The 15,497-nt window shown below is 37.9% G+C and overlaps 3 protein-coding genes across 4 annotated transcripts in view; 2 read left to right on the top strand and 1 right to left on the bottom strand.

The window, feature by feature from the left end:
• Positions 1-25: 25 nt before the first annotated feature.
• LOC6572791 lies at positions 26-1,791 on the top strand. Its single transcript, XM_001998861.4, has 2 exons — positions 26-136; positions 205-1,791. The coding sequence occupies exons 1-2, from the start codon at positions 105-107 to the stop codon at positions 1,301-1,303; spliced, it is 1,131 nt and encodes a 376-aa protein (XP_001998897.1). The 5' UTR covers positions 26-104; the 3' UTR covers positions 1,304-1,791.
• On the bottom strand, positions 1,782-3,527 carry LOC6572792. The gene is made up of 3 exons (XM_001998862.4): positions 3,423-3,527; positions 2,279-2,428; positions 1,782-1,971 (listed from the first exon to the last, which is right to left on the bottom strand). The coding sequence occupies exons 2-3, from the start codon at positions 2,405-2,407 to the stop codon at positions 1,888-1,890; spliced, it is 213 nt and encodes a 70-aa protein (XP_001998898.1). The 5' UTR covers positions 2,408-2,428; positions 3,423-3,527; the 3' UTR covers positions 1,782-1,887.
• A 2,291-nt stretch (positions 3,528-5,818) lies between these two features.
• The window catches only part of LOC6572793 (acetylcholinesterase), a 49,677-nt gene continuing 39,998 nt past the window's right edge, over positions 5,819-15,497 (top strand). Inside the window, exon 1 of one of the 2 annotated variants that reach the window (XM_015166596.3) lies at positions 5,819-6,259. The gene's annotated coding sequence lies outside the window, so the exon portion shown is untranslated. The remainder of the gene's footprint in view (positions 6,260-15,497) is intronic. The other variant, XM_001998863.4, reaches the window with a different exon arrangement.

The following is a 15,497-nucleotide window of genomic DNA, read 5'->3' as shown; positions in this document are numbered from 1 at the left end:
TTTTTTGGTATATTTGTGTTTTGGTATTTTGTGAGTAATTTTCATTATTGCGAATTCGGTCACACTACATGGATTTTGTTTATATTTGTGGAAAGCAGAAATAAATGTCTAATTTGCAATTAACCCAGGAAAGGCTGTAAGTAAATAATAAAATGAAACAATTCATGACATAACGGGATATACATTGAATTAATTTAATCTTAGCGATGCATTGCGCTCGGAGTACAAGCCACGCAGGCCATGCGCAATGCTCAAATACCCACGACCGAAAACAAAGCCCGAATATCAGTCAATATATCCGTGGATAATACTCGATGAAACTGATCCGCATTTTGTATTTTGCGCCATTTGCGAATGTCGCTTGAGCGCCAAACGCTCCGATCTGGGCAAGCACGAGGGCAGCATAAAACACTCGGAGAACGCTCAACGCAAATCGGTCAAATCGAAAACTCAGAGCCAGTCGAACGGCAGCATCAAGTGGGAGTATAACGATGAGAGCAACGATGAGAGCCTTCTGCCAATGCAGTTTGCCACGGGCAGCGTGCTGTGCAAAACAGAGCCGGACAACGAGGATGAGGAGGCCGACGGCGAAGAGGAGGGAGAGGAGGAAGACGAGGATGACGATGGCACAGCAGAAAATGAAGAAGCACAACCAGAGGCAAACGGCGACGGTGATGCTGAATATGAGCCGGCTAGCAAGCGTCGTACTTCGGAAACAGATTCTCAGCATTCCGGCCTGTTGGACTACCTGCCACTGCAGGTGACCATCAATGAGATGCCCCACGGTCAGCTAATGCCTGCTGCCCAGCCGGCAACAACGACGCCTCAGCCGTGCCGCATTACAATTAAGAAGGTGCCCGCATCGGCACTCACAAAGATGAACACGAGTGCACCCATGGGCAACCATGAGATTACCTCGAAGGCAACCATAACGCCCATTGCCAGTGGCTGCTACAATTCGTTGCGGCAGCCGCAGCTTCAGTCGTATGCATCGCGGCAGATGCAGTCCTATCAGCTGCAGCACCTTACCTCAATCGAGTCGCAGCCGCGCGACTCACTGGATCTCTTCTTCGACAGCATTTGCTCGACGGTCAAAGGGCTGCCGCCCAAGCTGGCCACCGAGGGGAAAATTCGCGTGATGCAGCTAATTGGGGAGCTGGAGCTGCGTGCGCTGAACGAACGCGATGCATTGCCCGCTGGCTCAACAGTTGATCAGGCGGCAACAGGAGCACTGGCGACACCTTCGCTGGACGCACCTGGAGGCAGTCAGCAGAATGCGACAGTGGCCTCGACCACCAAATGAGGCGTATTCAATGATCACAGTTCAAAGTTCATACTCCTCTCTATCATTAGCAAGAGATTCTGTAGCAAAAATTGTTTATGCTCGTTCACGTTGCTCTGAAGCGGGTATATTGGTTGTGTGCAATGTCCATTTGTCTGAAATTCGGAAATATATATTCCGTATATATATATAGCCTCGCCTATTCTAGTGTTAAGCTTTCACAGTTTTACATCTAAGACTACGATGTTTTGCACAGATCTATAAATTTTATGGAAAATTGTAAAACATCTGGTTGAAGTTTATTTATTTAAATGTATCTATTTTGGGATCGTGAACGAGTATCAGACAGTCGGCAGTATCCGACTGCAGCACTCTTACATGTTGATGAGTTTTAGTGTAAGACCTTACTCCATTCATGAGCATTCTATCTTATCTCTACGTTATCGCCTAGAGATTGATTATTAAACAACAACAAATACAAAGCAAAAACAAAAGACCATTTACAAATATATTAAATAATTATTATTTATCATTAATAAAACAAGTCTGATAAAATGAACGGTTTACACTTAGATGATAACAATAATAATAAATTACGAAGTTACTTAGAATGGGGGCTTGCACTCCATCATGGCCTTTGCGCAATAATGCGGGAACTGTAGGCCCTGCAACAGTATTTCGGCGATACCCTGTATAAAGCATAGAAAAGGCGTGATTAGAAAGGTTTTGCTTTGATTTTTGCGGTTTTTTTTTTTAAATTTATTTTTTTTTTTATGGGTGTGTGGGTGATTTTTGTTTTGTTTTTTATCATAAGACTCGTTGGCTTAGTTCTTGTGAGTAATGAGTAATGGAACAAAAATCTACGAAGCGCGATAAGTGTTTCGCACCCGGCAACTATACTATGTATATGAGTAGTCAGAGATATAATTTATATAATGCACAGTTAGATGATATCATTGTTAGTTAGCACAAATATATACATGTGTATGTCCTTACCGATAAACCCGGAAAGCACACAACCATTGAATAGACTATGATGTAGCAGAACGAACAGAGGCAGGCGACGGCCAAGGCGATGATCCAGAAGACCAAAAGCCAGAATATAAACCAAACTGGGTTGCCCATCGTGAAGCGAGTATAAAAGATCTACTTGTCCAGATAAGTAATATGAAATGAAAGGGGAAAAATGAATCAGATAAGAGATGAAAGAGAATCATTCAAGGCAGAAGTTTCAGTTTCAGATGCAAAGGAATGGTATGATATGATATGATATATAAGTAAACTATTCATACTGGTTATACTATAATTCTTATCTGCTACTGTTCTTTAATATATAAAAATTAAAAAGTAATAATATATATTATAATTTTTATAGACCAATTTCTCTGATTCAAATCTAACTTTCAATAAGATAGATAAGAAAATTCGCTGATAATCCTCTTCTATATTTGTATATGTACCTATATAAGCTCCATATCTGCATACATATATATATATATATATATACCGAAAGTGATTTCAACTGTTATTTAATTAAAAATTTTACTTTTTGCTAGAGAATTTGGCTTTGAATACTGCGTGACAAACAGTCGAGCAACCGATTTGGTGTTGTTGACGTAAATAGATATGACGATATATGTATCTATACAGCTATGTTTGTAAACCGAGGTAAGGCTGCGCGAGTGTAATATGCACAATCTACTATGTCATCAAGCGTCTGACGCATACTCTACGAAAATTTAAAAGAAGGAGACAACTCCCATTTCAAAATTGAAGACTATTTAATGAAGTTAAATTAAATATATTTAGTCTTGATACAACTACTGAAAAGTTTCTGGTCTGAAGATTTTCTTCCAGTAGAATCCATTCAAATGTTTTTCTTTGTTTTTTTTTTTTTTTTTTTTTTTCTGGTTACGATCTTCAGTTGAAGATTATGCAAATTATCTTAGGCGTGCCCGCATACCAAATAAACAATTTTGTTTTTAATGTTAATTTAGCATTTCTGTTAGCCATGTTTACTAATCCAACATTGTAGAATGCGTGTTGCATTTATAAATACATTTTATTCTTTTTTTGATTTTTTTCATGCGCGCCTACGCCAAGTAATGCATAGGAAGGTAAATAATAACAACAGACCCACCTTGTGGAGCGCGAGAGAGGTGGAGAGAGCGCGAGTGTGCGGGGACTGTGCGACGTGCGAATGGTACGAGATGCAGGCGGCAACTAAAACAAAACTGGCGCAACAAGTTATAAAAAAGTGGTTGCCAGGGTTGCCAGGCGTTTGATAATGCAAAAGCTTGCATGTGCCCAAGAGTATGCTAAGCTTCTGTGAAAGCTTGCGACTAAACAGTAAACAGTAAATGCAGCGCAGCTGGAGTTAGCAACAGTTCGATGGGAATTTAGAAGATGAATTGATACCAATGGACCTGAAACTCTTGAATTAATTTAACGAATATTTAATGTCCACAAAAATGTATTACAGTATCATAAATATATTCAATTTAATTTAATGCCCATTAACAGATAAGAATTAGATACAGTTCGTTATCTAAACGTATACACCATACAGCGGAGCACTTCAGTTTACTGTGTCTGCTTAGCGCACAGCTTGCAAATTGTGTTCAGCATTCGCGCACAGGCAAAAGCACACAACCAGCTGCAAGCTGCAAAACTGTTATACGCCATATTTTTAGAAGAAGGCTAAGCTTTTGCACACAGCTGAAGCCGAAAGCTTTGCGCCTAATGTTTTCATAACAGTTGTTTTTCGTCTCTTCTTTTATTTTACTTCTTTTCTTTGTTCCAGTCCCCCGAGCTGTTGTTGTTGCTGTTGCTGTTGTTGTAGCCGTATCCCGCGGATGTCGACGCCGATTTGCAGCTGTTGTTTTGGACCGTTACTGGCGCCGCAGTCGCAGTCGCCGACAACTGCGATTTCAGCGCTCGTCATTCTGTCGTGAGTCGTCGTCCACGTCTCTTGTGTTGTGTGTGCGGCATTTGTGTGTAAGAGAAATATTTTGTTGATTCGATACTCGATAGAACAGGCCAATAAAACTATAAACCTATTATATCGAAGAGGCGCAATATCCAAAATTAGCCGTTATTTAATAATTCTGTTTTATCAGCAGCCCAATTGGTGTCATTTAAATCAACAGCTGATTACCGAAATTCCAAATTATGTAGCATAAAGTAGCGGTAAAAAAAAAAAAAAATCAGCTGCAAACGTTTTGCAATTGTGTTTGTGTTTGTAAAAGCAAAGGTTACAAATCCTGTGAGAGTGTTTGTGTGAGTGTGTTTGTGTGTGTGCCGTTACTTGTGTAAGCGTGTGTTTGTAATAAATCCGGACAACGTGCGATCGATTTTTGGGGGCCTTACAGTGGTAACAACACACTCGAAATATGCACAAACTAGAAATATAGTCAATGATGCAGGCGATGAGGATATCAGTGAATGTATTAGCATAGCATATGTAAATGTTTACGCGCATTCAAGGATGCGTATGTGTGTGCATGTTGGCTATAAAGCTTTGATAACATTTAGTCAAGTTACAACAGAATTATTGCCATTGGTTGGTGCTCCAACTCAGTCTTTTCGGTTCCCTTTCACTCGCCCCCTCTCTGCAAGACGAAGTAAACGTAAAATGCTCGACAAATAAATAAACAAACGGCCACTAGAGATAATGAAATTTTGTTAGGCACAAAGTGAGAGAGCGAAAGAGAGAGAGAGTGAGAGAGAGCGCGTGCAAAGAAGATAGCAACAACAATAGCCACAACAGCAGCAAAAGCCGCAAAATTTGAGGGGCAAAGTGCTGAGCGGCGGCACCGACTGCCAAAAGTTGCCAACAAAAACAAACAACAAACACAAAGAGAGCATGCGAAAAAAAGCTTCTTGGGCATAATACAGAAAGGCGTAGCGATGGAGACGGAAACAGCGCAACGACTTGCCGTATAACAGTTGCGAGCAGAGCATTGCAGACCAAGACCTAGTGCCAGAGTAACGCCACCGTCGCTCCTAATAAGCGTGAACGATGATTATGGCCAGTCAGTCAAGCAGGCACTGTGTACAGTGGGGCAATGCAGTGAAATGCAGTTCAACTTAAAAATGATGAATTTGTAAAATGAAATTTAAGAAGGAATGAAAATTAAAATATTAGGTATAGTTATATAGGTGCAGATATATACAATTTTCGCGTCGTTATAGTTGCCTTATATACTTAAATCAATTTTTCCAGTTTCAAGTTAATTATAATTTAAATATAACAAATTGTTTTTGTCATTAAATATGAACATCCTTATTAATTAATTTTTTTCAAATAAAAAAAAAAAAAAAAAATCTTATAAAATTAATTTGCCTGAAGAGAAAGTAACTTTGTCCCACAATGCAGGGCTCGCTGCCTGTGTTGAACGAGTCGCACGAGAGCGAAAGCGAACGAGAGCCGAAAGAGCGAAAAGCCGAGCGCAGGCAGGTCGCATAGTCCGTATGTTTTGTAGCACAGTTTAAAGTACGCATTGCGATGGTTTTTCACTTCAGTTTAGCTAGAGACATCGTCGTGTAATGAACAGAAGCTCTGCGAGCAACTGCTAGCCCAGCGGCGAATCGACGACAGATTTCAGTGCGCAAAAAAAAAAAAAAAAAAAAAAAAAAAAAAGGAATAAAAACAATACACAAGTAAATTGCAGTGTATATCAAAACACACACATACACTGACACACACGGACTTCTCGTTTGTGTGGAATACAAAGTTGAGGTGTCACTAAATTTTAATCGAATAACGGTGTAATAATTAAACAAAAAACAACAAATTTTTACAGCAGGAAAACGCATAAAATACAAATAAATAAATATAATCAAAATTAATAAATAAATGAAAATACTTAAATAGTGACATGTGACATGTGAGTGAGTAAAAGAGACACACACAGAGTAAGAGCGAGAGAGAAAACCTTGAGATCTAAGTTAGTACGCAACGCACAAAAGCTCAAGGTAAGTAAATCTTTTGTATGGGATGGATGTTATCGACTTAAAGCTGCTCTGTTGCCGCTGCCTAACAAGTGGGGGCATCGCTGGAGATGCCATAAATGGGAGAGAGAGAGAGTGAGAAAGAGAGAGGGAGAGAAAGAGAGCGGCTTATTGTGTTGCCGATTTTTTGCATTTAACGATTTTTGATGGGTTCCTTGATCCGTAAAGTCTTTAGCAATTTGCAGCAAACACACGCTCACACAGATGCTTACACACACATCGACACGCACACACACACACGCATACACAGGAGAGAAATGGGAGGCAGGTGAAAGTGTCCTACAAATTCATAATTTGGCTGTTTATATACACATTGATGTATATGTAAGGCACACATACACATATACACACACACATATTGTGGAGTCTGCATGTATTGCTGGTTTATCGAGTGGCAGCCGCGATGGCTGCCTCAATGTCTGCCCGCTTGTGCTACCTGTCGAGAAAAACAGGAAAAGCGACAAAAAAAAAAAAAAAATCATCCACAGCAGCGAAAGTGAAATTTCGTATAGACATACACAAGCACAGTTATGTATATATATACCTGCATCTGTGTAGGTATATGTGTGTGTCTGTGTGTTTTTTTTTTGGCACGTAGGCTCCATAACTTCCGCTCGGGCGACTCTCGCGCACACACCTGTACTCAGACGCAGTAATACACTGCCACTCACACAAACACACACACTCTCGCATACTTTGACAGCGCGCAACATTTGAAATTCTGATGAAAAGACATTTTTTTATTCAGGCTAAAGTACACATTAGGTAGCTGCTGCTCTTCTTGCTTCTTCTTGCGCTGCTTACCTTTTCATCAGCGGGAAATCATTTTATTTTATTTTCCTTTTTTAGTTAAATTTGTTTACATTTTTTGTCGTTTATAGACCCTAGCATTGGTGTATTTGGTATATTATGTTGAATTTTCATGTAAGTAAAGTAGTGAAATAGAGAGAGAAACAAGAGAGATAGAAAAAGAGAATGAGAGAGAGAGAGAGAGAGAGAGAGAGAGAGAGAAAAAACTAGATTGAGAGGAAGGCAGAATAAGAAAATGAAAAAGAGAGGGAGAAAGAAGAAGCAAGAAAAACAGAGATCCTAAGGAGCGGAAAACACAAGAGCAACAGTGAGAGGTAGAGAGACAAAGAGAGTGATATAGATATAGGCGCATAGTGAATTGCAGAGAATGACTGAGAGAGGGGGAGATATATATATAGAAAAAGAAAAGACAGAAAAAGGGCCTTCAAAAGAAAGAGAAAGAAAAGTATAAAGTAAGATATAGATGATTATATAGCTTCATATCGTACCTCAATGATCTCAATAAAAGTATTATTTTTACACATATATTTCATATTATTAAAGTCACTTAAAAGTAAAAGTTCTCATTTTGAAAGTGTATGTCATCTATCGTATATTCTCGTTGTTTAAAATTTAATTTATTTGTTTTTATTTTGTCATTGGGGCAAAAAAAAAAAAAAAAAAAAACACACACAAATTTCGTTTAATTCAACTGTCGATTTATCACACTTAAAGCAACAACAATCATGACTATAACTAAGTATAACTATCCTATCACATCATATCATCATGATTATCACGCTGCTTATGATGATGATGATGATGATGATGATGTTGATGATGATGGTAATCGCTGCTCAGTTACCCAGCCTCATGCGCTTGCGTGTGGAATTTGGTTTGTTTCCACTTAGCTCTATTTCGTATAGTTCTATTTTATTCTATTCTATTCTGTTCTGCGGTGCTCCAACTGCAATCAGGGGGTTTATTTATATGGCATGGAATGGCCATAGAATGGCCACAGATGCACACATCTGGCCAAACGCAATTCCGTCGATGTGGTCATTCATTCAGTGCGGAGACTGCATTTTAGATTGAGATTTATATGGATTTATGTGTGTGCTTGCAGCAACAAAAGCCAAAAATGATAAGTGAGTGGGAGTGCTCGACTAGGAGATACTCTTTCTTAGCTGGTGAATATGTAGTGAGCCATGGACAAATATGGCTGTGATGCATTGAGTAGACAATATGAGAATCTATGTAGTTACAGTCCTTTGACTCTAGCTCCCCAAATAGTGCTCCATAACTGAAGAGTTTAATCGATATTTATTGATATCATGGAAGCAAACAAGTTATAAATGAAGCAAATCCCTGCCAAGTACCAGATGCGTGGACAACCGGACTGACATATGAGTGTTACCTTTCTGTATCCACGACATCGATAAATATCGATAACATACTTCAGTTTAAATCCTAGCTTGTCTCATATATATATGATTTCGCTTACCTCTTATCCTGCCTGCTACATAAACTTAATACGCAATCGACCCTCGCATTCAATGCGTAGGGTATATCTAAAAAAAAATAGTAATAAATAAAATTATAATAAAAACATGTTGGATTTTCCTAAATGAATTTTAGCTTTTGCTTGCTTCGTTTGCTGCGCTTGTTTGATTTTCGTGGCATTTTCAACAGCATTTAAAAATAATTTGATTTGTTTATATAACCAAAGAGACGCACTCAACGCGTTTAAGCGAGGCAACAAAAATTTCATAAAGTTGGATTTATGTATCATAAACACACATTTTTAGAGAACTAAATAAATTTACTTACATTCAGAAATTGGAGAGAAATATTTGTATATAGCAAAGAATTTTTGTTTAATTAAAATTTGTATATGGGATATAAAAGTAAATTATGAATATTCTGAAAATAGAGAGAATTGTGAAAATTAGAGAAATAATAAGTCTGTTAAAAATAAAATATTTTTATAATTTATCTCTCAGAGGATTTACAATTGCCATCGTAATGAATATTATATCTCAATATAACATTAAAAAAAAAGAAACCCAATTTTATTTGTTTTTATTCAATTTTCCTGCATCTAAATAAGATAAATATCTTTAGGCTATTATAATTTACACTTTAATTGAATTTAAAGTAAATAAAGCTGGCTCGAGTTGAGTTTGCTCAAATACTGCGACGAGTTAAGCGGCAATTCAGGCTGGAATTGGGATTGGAATTGAGATTGGAATTGGAATTGGAATTGCAGTCGTGGTCGACTTCCGCTTGGCAGCGGCTCATCATGTCAGTCAGAGAAGTTCGTGACCACAGAAATTCCCCCGGGCGCACAATGCAGTTGTGTTCATTTGTTGCAACATGCCACAGTTATCCCGCCCCCTCGCCCGCCCCCAACACACACACACAGACACAAAGACACACAATGCATGGAAATGCGTGCGGACGCAGACAAATCATTTGTGCACAAATTAAGCGGAGATTTGCACCGGACTCTGGCTGTCTCTTTGACTCTGTGTGTGTGTGCATGTGTGTGTGTGTCAGCTAGATATAGCTGCTTTATGGTATATATAACATGCGCCTCCTGTCGCCCCTAATGCACTCAACTGAACTATCCGAATTGCATGTCGCTTCACATATTTAATTGAATCAATTGTCCAAATATTAACTCACAATGGAGAACTGAAGCGTGGGAGCATTTCTGGTACTACAGATCACACTCGCCTGTGCTCTCTCTCTCTCTTTCTCACTCTCTCTCACTGGTTGTTGAGGCATTTTGTTCAATGCCAATGCAAAAGTAAAGCGCACAAAGGCCCACGACTTAAGGCTTATGGCATGAAACACTTGAGAATTGCTTTGCACTTTTATGTTTGTTTGGCCAGAGCTTTTCCATTTCCTACTCGCTGTTCACACAATTTTCTTTATTGTTGTTGTTGTTGCTGGCAAAATTTATTTGCGCTTGCTTCACTTCGCGTTTGGCTCGAATTTATTTCATATATATATATATATATATATATATACATATATATATATGGAAGAAGCAGAAAACTTTCTTTGCAACGCTTTTCCTCTGGGGCTCGGATTTGAGCCACGGCGCTGTTGGATTTGTCCATTTGGCTGGCGTGTTCTGAAATCGAGCGGCACATAAAATTCATATTTGCCATAAAAATATGCAAATAAAATGTTATTAAACAATGCGAAGGACAAAAGAGCAGGCAAACCAAGCAACAGAAGTAAAGGAAGTACAAAGAAACAAGTAAGAAGGCTCCAGTCGAGACTGCTCGACTAGGAGATACCCTGAACCCTCCAAGCTGATATTCTAATCATTCTGGACTTCTTTTATTCATACATACATACACATGCACTTATAAGCACGCGCTCTGCTAACTGCGCAGTAAGCAGCGACTGCGCTGGGGCTGCGCTGCAATGTGGGCAATATTATGAGAATTTATTTGTTGAATAATTTCTTTTGTAGACGTATGATCTTAATGAAACTTTTAGAGCGTAATCATATGGCTAAAATTCCAAAGCACAAGTCTCTAGTACTTGAAATGCGTTTTTTACAAATTGGGGGCGAATGGGGCGTGGTATCCAAAATCTGTAAATTACAAAATCTTTGTATCCATTAACTTTATATACAACGCAAATTTGAAGTCTCTAGGTCTAAAAGTGTTCAAATTAGGCTGAAAAAACAAAGTCGATTTTTCGATTATTCTCGATAAAAAAGTTATCGGATGAGTTATCGAAAAAATAAAGCAAACTCGTACTGCCTATGGTATACACGAGTATGCATGCCAAATTTCAGCTCTCTAGCTCTTATATCTTCTGAGATCCTTTTGCTCATACGGACGGACGGACGGACGGACGGACGGACGGACGGAGGGACGGACGGACGGACGGACGGACAGACGGACAGGGCTATATCGACTCAGCTCGTCGTCCTGATCAAGAATATATATACTTTATGGGGTCTGCGATGATTCCTTCTGCCTGTTACATACTTTTCACAAAACCATTATACCCTGATTTCCCATTTTCAATGGGTTCAGGGTATAAAAAGAGACACAAGACGAAGAAGTAGAGCAAGCAGAAAAGAACAGATCCTTCGACAGTTGGCGTAGCATTAAAACGCAATTTTATTGCATGTCCTTGGGGGGCATTGGAATGGCGTGTGCCCATCATTGTCTTAAGGACGACGAAGCCAGGCGGCGACAGCTCAACAAAAACAGCAGCAGAAAAACAACACAGCGTGGTAGAGAGAGGGAGAGGGGGGGAGAGGCAACTATCGCATTGCTATTGCTTAATATTAGTTTTATGTTATTCCTCCCTTCTCTCTGCTTTTATGTGTCGCTGCGCTGACTACACTTTTATTATTTCTCAGCTCTGTTTTCCCTGCGGCCATTGCCTGGCGATAATATTACGATTTGTTGTCTACTGCAGGCTCATTAGATTTTATGGGTTTCTCTATTGAAATTCAGTTAGATGCGCCCAATACTTAAACACTGCGCCGGATGGAAGTTCTACGTATAGATTATTGAGTACGAAAAGATTTTTTGGTGAAATAATCAATTTCATGTATCGCATGTAGATGATATCATTTATATAAATATAGCATATGTAGGCCAATAATGTAAATAAATAAAATATATATAAACTAAATTTTTAGGTATTGCTCTATGGCTTAACTTTCTTTGAATGAAAATTCGTTGCTAGAGTCGAGAAGAAATATGAAGATATATGGTACGCTTATAAAAAGGAGCCAAAAATCCCATCCGGCACCTTATAAAAGTCTTCCTAATTCTCCCCAATTTCTTGCTAAAAATAAAAGTTAAAGTTAGATAAAGTTATTCTATCTATGGATTAAGAATTTGGTTATACACCGTTCAGTATTTAGTTATCAGTCAAAATCAGCTTAGACCACGGTAATAGAAATTCTTATTATTCCTCCATGCTGAACTGTTGTCGCTCTAAAGAGCAACTTCTTTTCGATACTTATTGTAAATATAGGCATATCTAGTGCCATAGAGTGGAAGTGCTCTACATATTTCCTTCCGCAATGCATCTGGGGTCAATGCTTGAACTTAATATTTGATATGATTTTTAGCTGTAAAACTAGCTCTAAATCTGCAGTGAAACGATCTGGGAGAAGGTATTTTACAGAGCAAATGTTTTATTCAAGGATTTGTATATAATATATATGTGAATAGACTACACTTATATGTATTTGTATTAAAGAATATAGGTATTTGTCTATAGAATACAAATAGTCATATAATATAGCTCAAACTTATAAGAGGTACTGCAAGATCAATCTCATTGTTCAATATATTTGTGCCAGAAATTTATATATAATATGTATATACAGATGAAAGCATCTATACATATAGATGTGGGATGAAATTAATTATGCTGAACTGAACTTTACTTAAGACTTTTACCTAATACAAATAGTTTGAATGCAAATAGACATTTATTTTCTTTTCTATTGATATAGTCTTCCATGGATACAAGTTTTCTTTATATTCCGATCGCCCTGTGCATTGTGAATGACAGTTAAATCCGTTCACATGCTTTCAAAATATACAAAAGGAATTTCAGAAAGCCAGCTTAAACTTTCTAAATATAAATCTCTACAATATATATCTATGTAATAAACCCAGAGAATATTTAGTTTAAGAGTTAAAGCATATAAGTTATTCAGACTGAGTCATATATGTATCTATGTAAATATCCAGCGCTGTAGTCTACCATATCCGAGCCCTTTTTTACATACAGATAATCACTTACACACACACACACACACACGCACGTGAGTTGGGATTAAAACGTTGCTTGGGTATAAAAAAAACGTAGCCAAGGGTAAAATAAAAAGTGAAAAAAAAAAAAAAAAACAACAACAGAAAGGAGTAAGCTGAGCGGCTGCTGCTGCTGCTGTGGGAATACGCGGCGTATGTGCGATTTTGCTTGCAGCCCAACTTAAAGCCGGGCGAAGAGATTAAAGCGGCGTTAGCATGGAAGTGAAGTGAAATGATGTGCTCTGAGTGAATAACGAAATTATGTTTTGTGGGCAATTATTTATTTATTTGCATATAAATTAATTAACTTTTTTAATTAAGCAATTCGCAATTCGTTGATTTGCAATTACAACGATTTGGGGACTAATTGATAGGCCGCAGAGTAAATGTAAATAATAGCGCGACTAATTGTAATTATTGCTGCAAATCAGACAGACATAGATATGTATATATGTGTGTGTGTGTGTGTGTGTATTTGTTGTATAATTGCAGCATATGCCAATTAAATTTCCATTTAAATGCCCGCACTTTGTGGCCATAATCTGTCTCTGAAACTGAAATTCCATCAGGCAGCTGCAGCTGGCAGAGTCTCTAACTCTCATTCTCTCTCTCTCTCTCTCTCTCTCTCTCTCTCTTTCTCTCTCTCATGCCTATCACTCTCTCATTCTCTATCTTGCTGGTGCGCCCTTAACGCATTGATTGCTGTAATAGGAAGCCCAATTAAAAGTGTTTACGCTATTATAGACATAATTAAATCATTATTATCATCAGCATCGGCATCGCCAACAACATCGCAATCAGCATCAGCATCATCATGATGTTTATAGTTCTTTGTTGTAGCTAGGAGCTAGTGATGCGTAATATCGACAGTGCATTAATATGCATCAAGTCATTGCGAGGGGTGGCACGTGGCGTATGCTTGATGTGCTGTTACTGATAATTCCATTTTAATTAGTGCTGGCACACGGACGGCTGGGCTTTATGGACTGGAAAGGACGCACAGCTTCCATGCATCCATTCAATTTAGCAACAGTCGCCTTTTGTTTGTTGTGTTATGTGCGCTGTCTGTGACGTCACAGCCCGGGTCACGCTTTGACATTGTACGGCTGCCCTTTGGTCACTCAGCAGCAAGAGCAACGGACAGAGGACAGCAGCAGCAGCAGCTGAAGCGCCCGCTGGCAATTTGCTTTCATTTCTTGCGTCATTTCATATGAAAGTCGCGTTCACATTTGACATTTTATAGAACCGGAGCTGGGAGCAGAGCACACACTCACACACACACACACACACACACACACACACTTAATAAACAACTAGCTGGGCGGAGTCCAAACCAAACAAATACAATAATAAGACAAATAAGAAATCACTATACGAAGTGGTCAGCCGGGGCGTATACTTAACTTTATTTAATTGTCACTCGAGGAGCTCTGTGAGCGAATAGTTTTTTAATTGGCTGAGAGTAGCTGGACTTTAAGTATTTCGTATACGTTGATTCTCTGTCTTAAACTTACGTCTTTGATTTACTTAAATTAATCATGGACTTGCTGTCAGAAAGCTAGGAAATTACTAACGTAATAGATAATATTGGGAGACCAAATTTAAAGAAGATTTTATATTGGTATATGGATATATGTATGTAATAATAATACAATATAATAGAAACATATATAAGAAAATTGTATAAAATTCACATGAATCTATATACACAATTCGGAGAGTCTTTTCAAAAGATTTACAAGCTATAATTTTTTTTTTTTTAATTTATTTTTGTAAGCAAACTAGATCTACACGTGCTATAGCGGGAGCTTATCAAATTTGATTTAAGCCTCTTATTATTATAGCTGCGGAAAGCGATGAGTTCAGGCAAAGGGAACTACGGACAGACGGATAGGTCTAAAAGGACTCAACTTTTCGTCTTGATCATATACATAATTAAGCATACGCCTAGGTGTTCCATATAACAACCATTTTTGATTGTTTATCAAATTTAAATCCAAAATGTGTGAGTTACCGAAATTTGAAAATTTTTGAATTCAATTTGGAGACACTGGACTAATAGAAAATCTTGTGCAATTCAATGTCAATGTGCTTGAAAGTCTCTCCTGTATTTCCATGATTCTCATTAATAAAAGTGTCATTCGCAATTTGCAAGCATTTATTATAGATATTTGCTGTTATAGTAAAGCAAATACATTTTGTCTGCTTTACAGTCGATGTTTCTATATCTGAAGCTAATCTGCACAAAACGCTAATGCCATTGCGGCGTATGCTTGATATTTAATGTAACACTTTTTAAGCTCTGTTAAGTATTAGCTCGGATGATATGCGGTCCTGAGGTAGAGAGAAAGCTAGTTAGATCTGTGGATATACTATTGTTTTAAATAATATATATATATATACATATATATATATTTTTTTTATATCTCCCAAATCAAAGATGCAATATGAAAAAAAATATATATATATACATGTATCCATGTCTATACTTTCAAATTAAATTCAAATTCGAAGAAACTTTTTAACGTTTTCAGCAAAGAAATAGCACCAGAAGTTTTCACAAATGTTTTCTAAGAAAATGTTTGTTGTTTCTGGCTAAGTTT

This window comes from Drosophila mojavensis, unplaced genomic scaffold, assembly GCF_018153725.1.
Source record: "Drosophila mojavensis isolate 15081-1352.22 unplaced genomic scaffold, ASM1815372v1 contig_16, whole genome shotgun sequence".
In the NCBI taxonomy this organism is placed as follows: Eukaryota; Metazoa; Arthropoda; class Insecta; order Diptera; family Drosophilidae; genus Drosophila; species Drosophila mojavensis.
Note: the sequence above shows the minus strand (reverse complement) of the source record. Positions and strands in the feature narration are given on the sequence as shown.

Excerpts from the sequence above, each read along its gene's own strand:
- LOC6572791 (XM_001998861.4), top strand. The coding sequence starts at position 105 with ATGTCTAATTTGCAATTAACCCAGGAAAGGCT. Across the intron at positions 137-204 it reads CAATTAACCCAGGAAAGGCT|CGATGCATTGCGCTCGGAGT; the intron begins GTAAGTAAATAA and ends ATTTAATCTTAG.
- LOC6572792 (XM_001998862.4), bottom strand. The coding sequence starts at position 2,407 with ATGGGCAACCCAGTTTGGTTTATATTCTGGCTTTTGGTCTTCTGGATC. Across the intron at positions 1,972-2,278 it reads TGTGCTTTCCGGGTTTATCG|GGTATCGCCGAAATACTGTT; the intron begins GTAAGGACATAC and ends TGCTTTATACAG.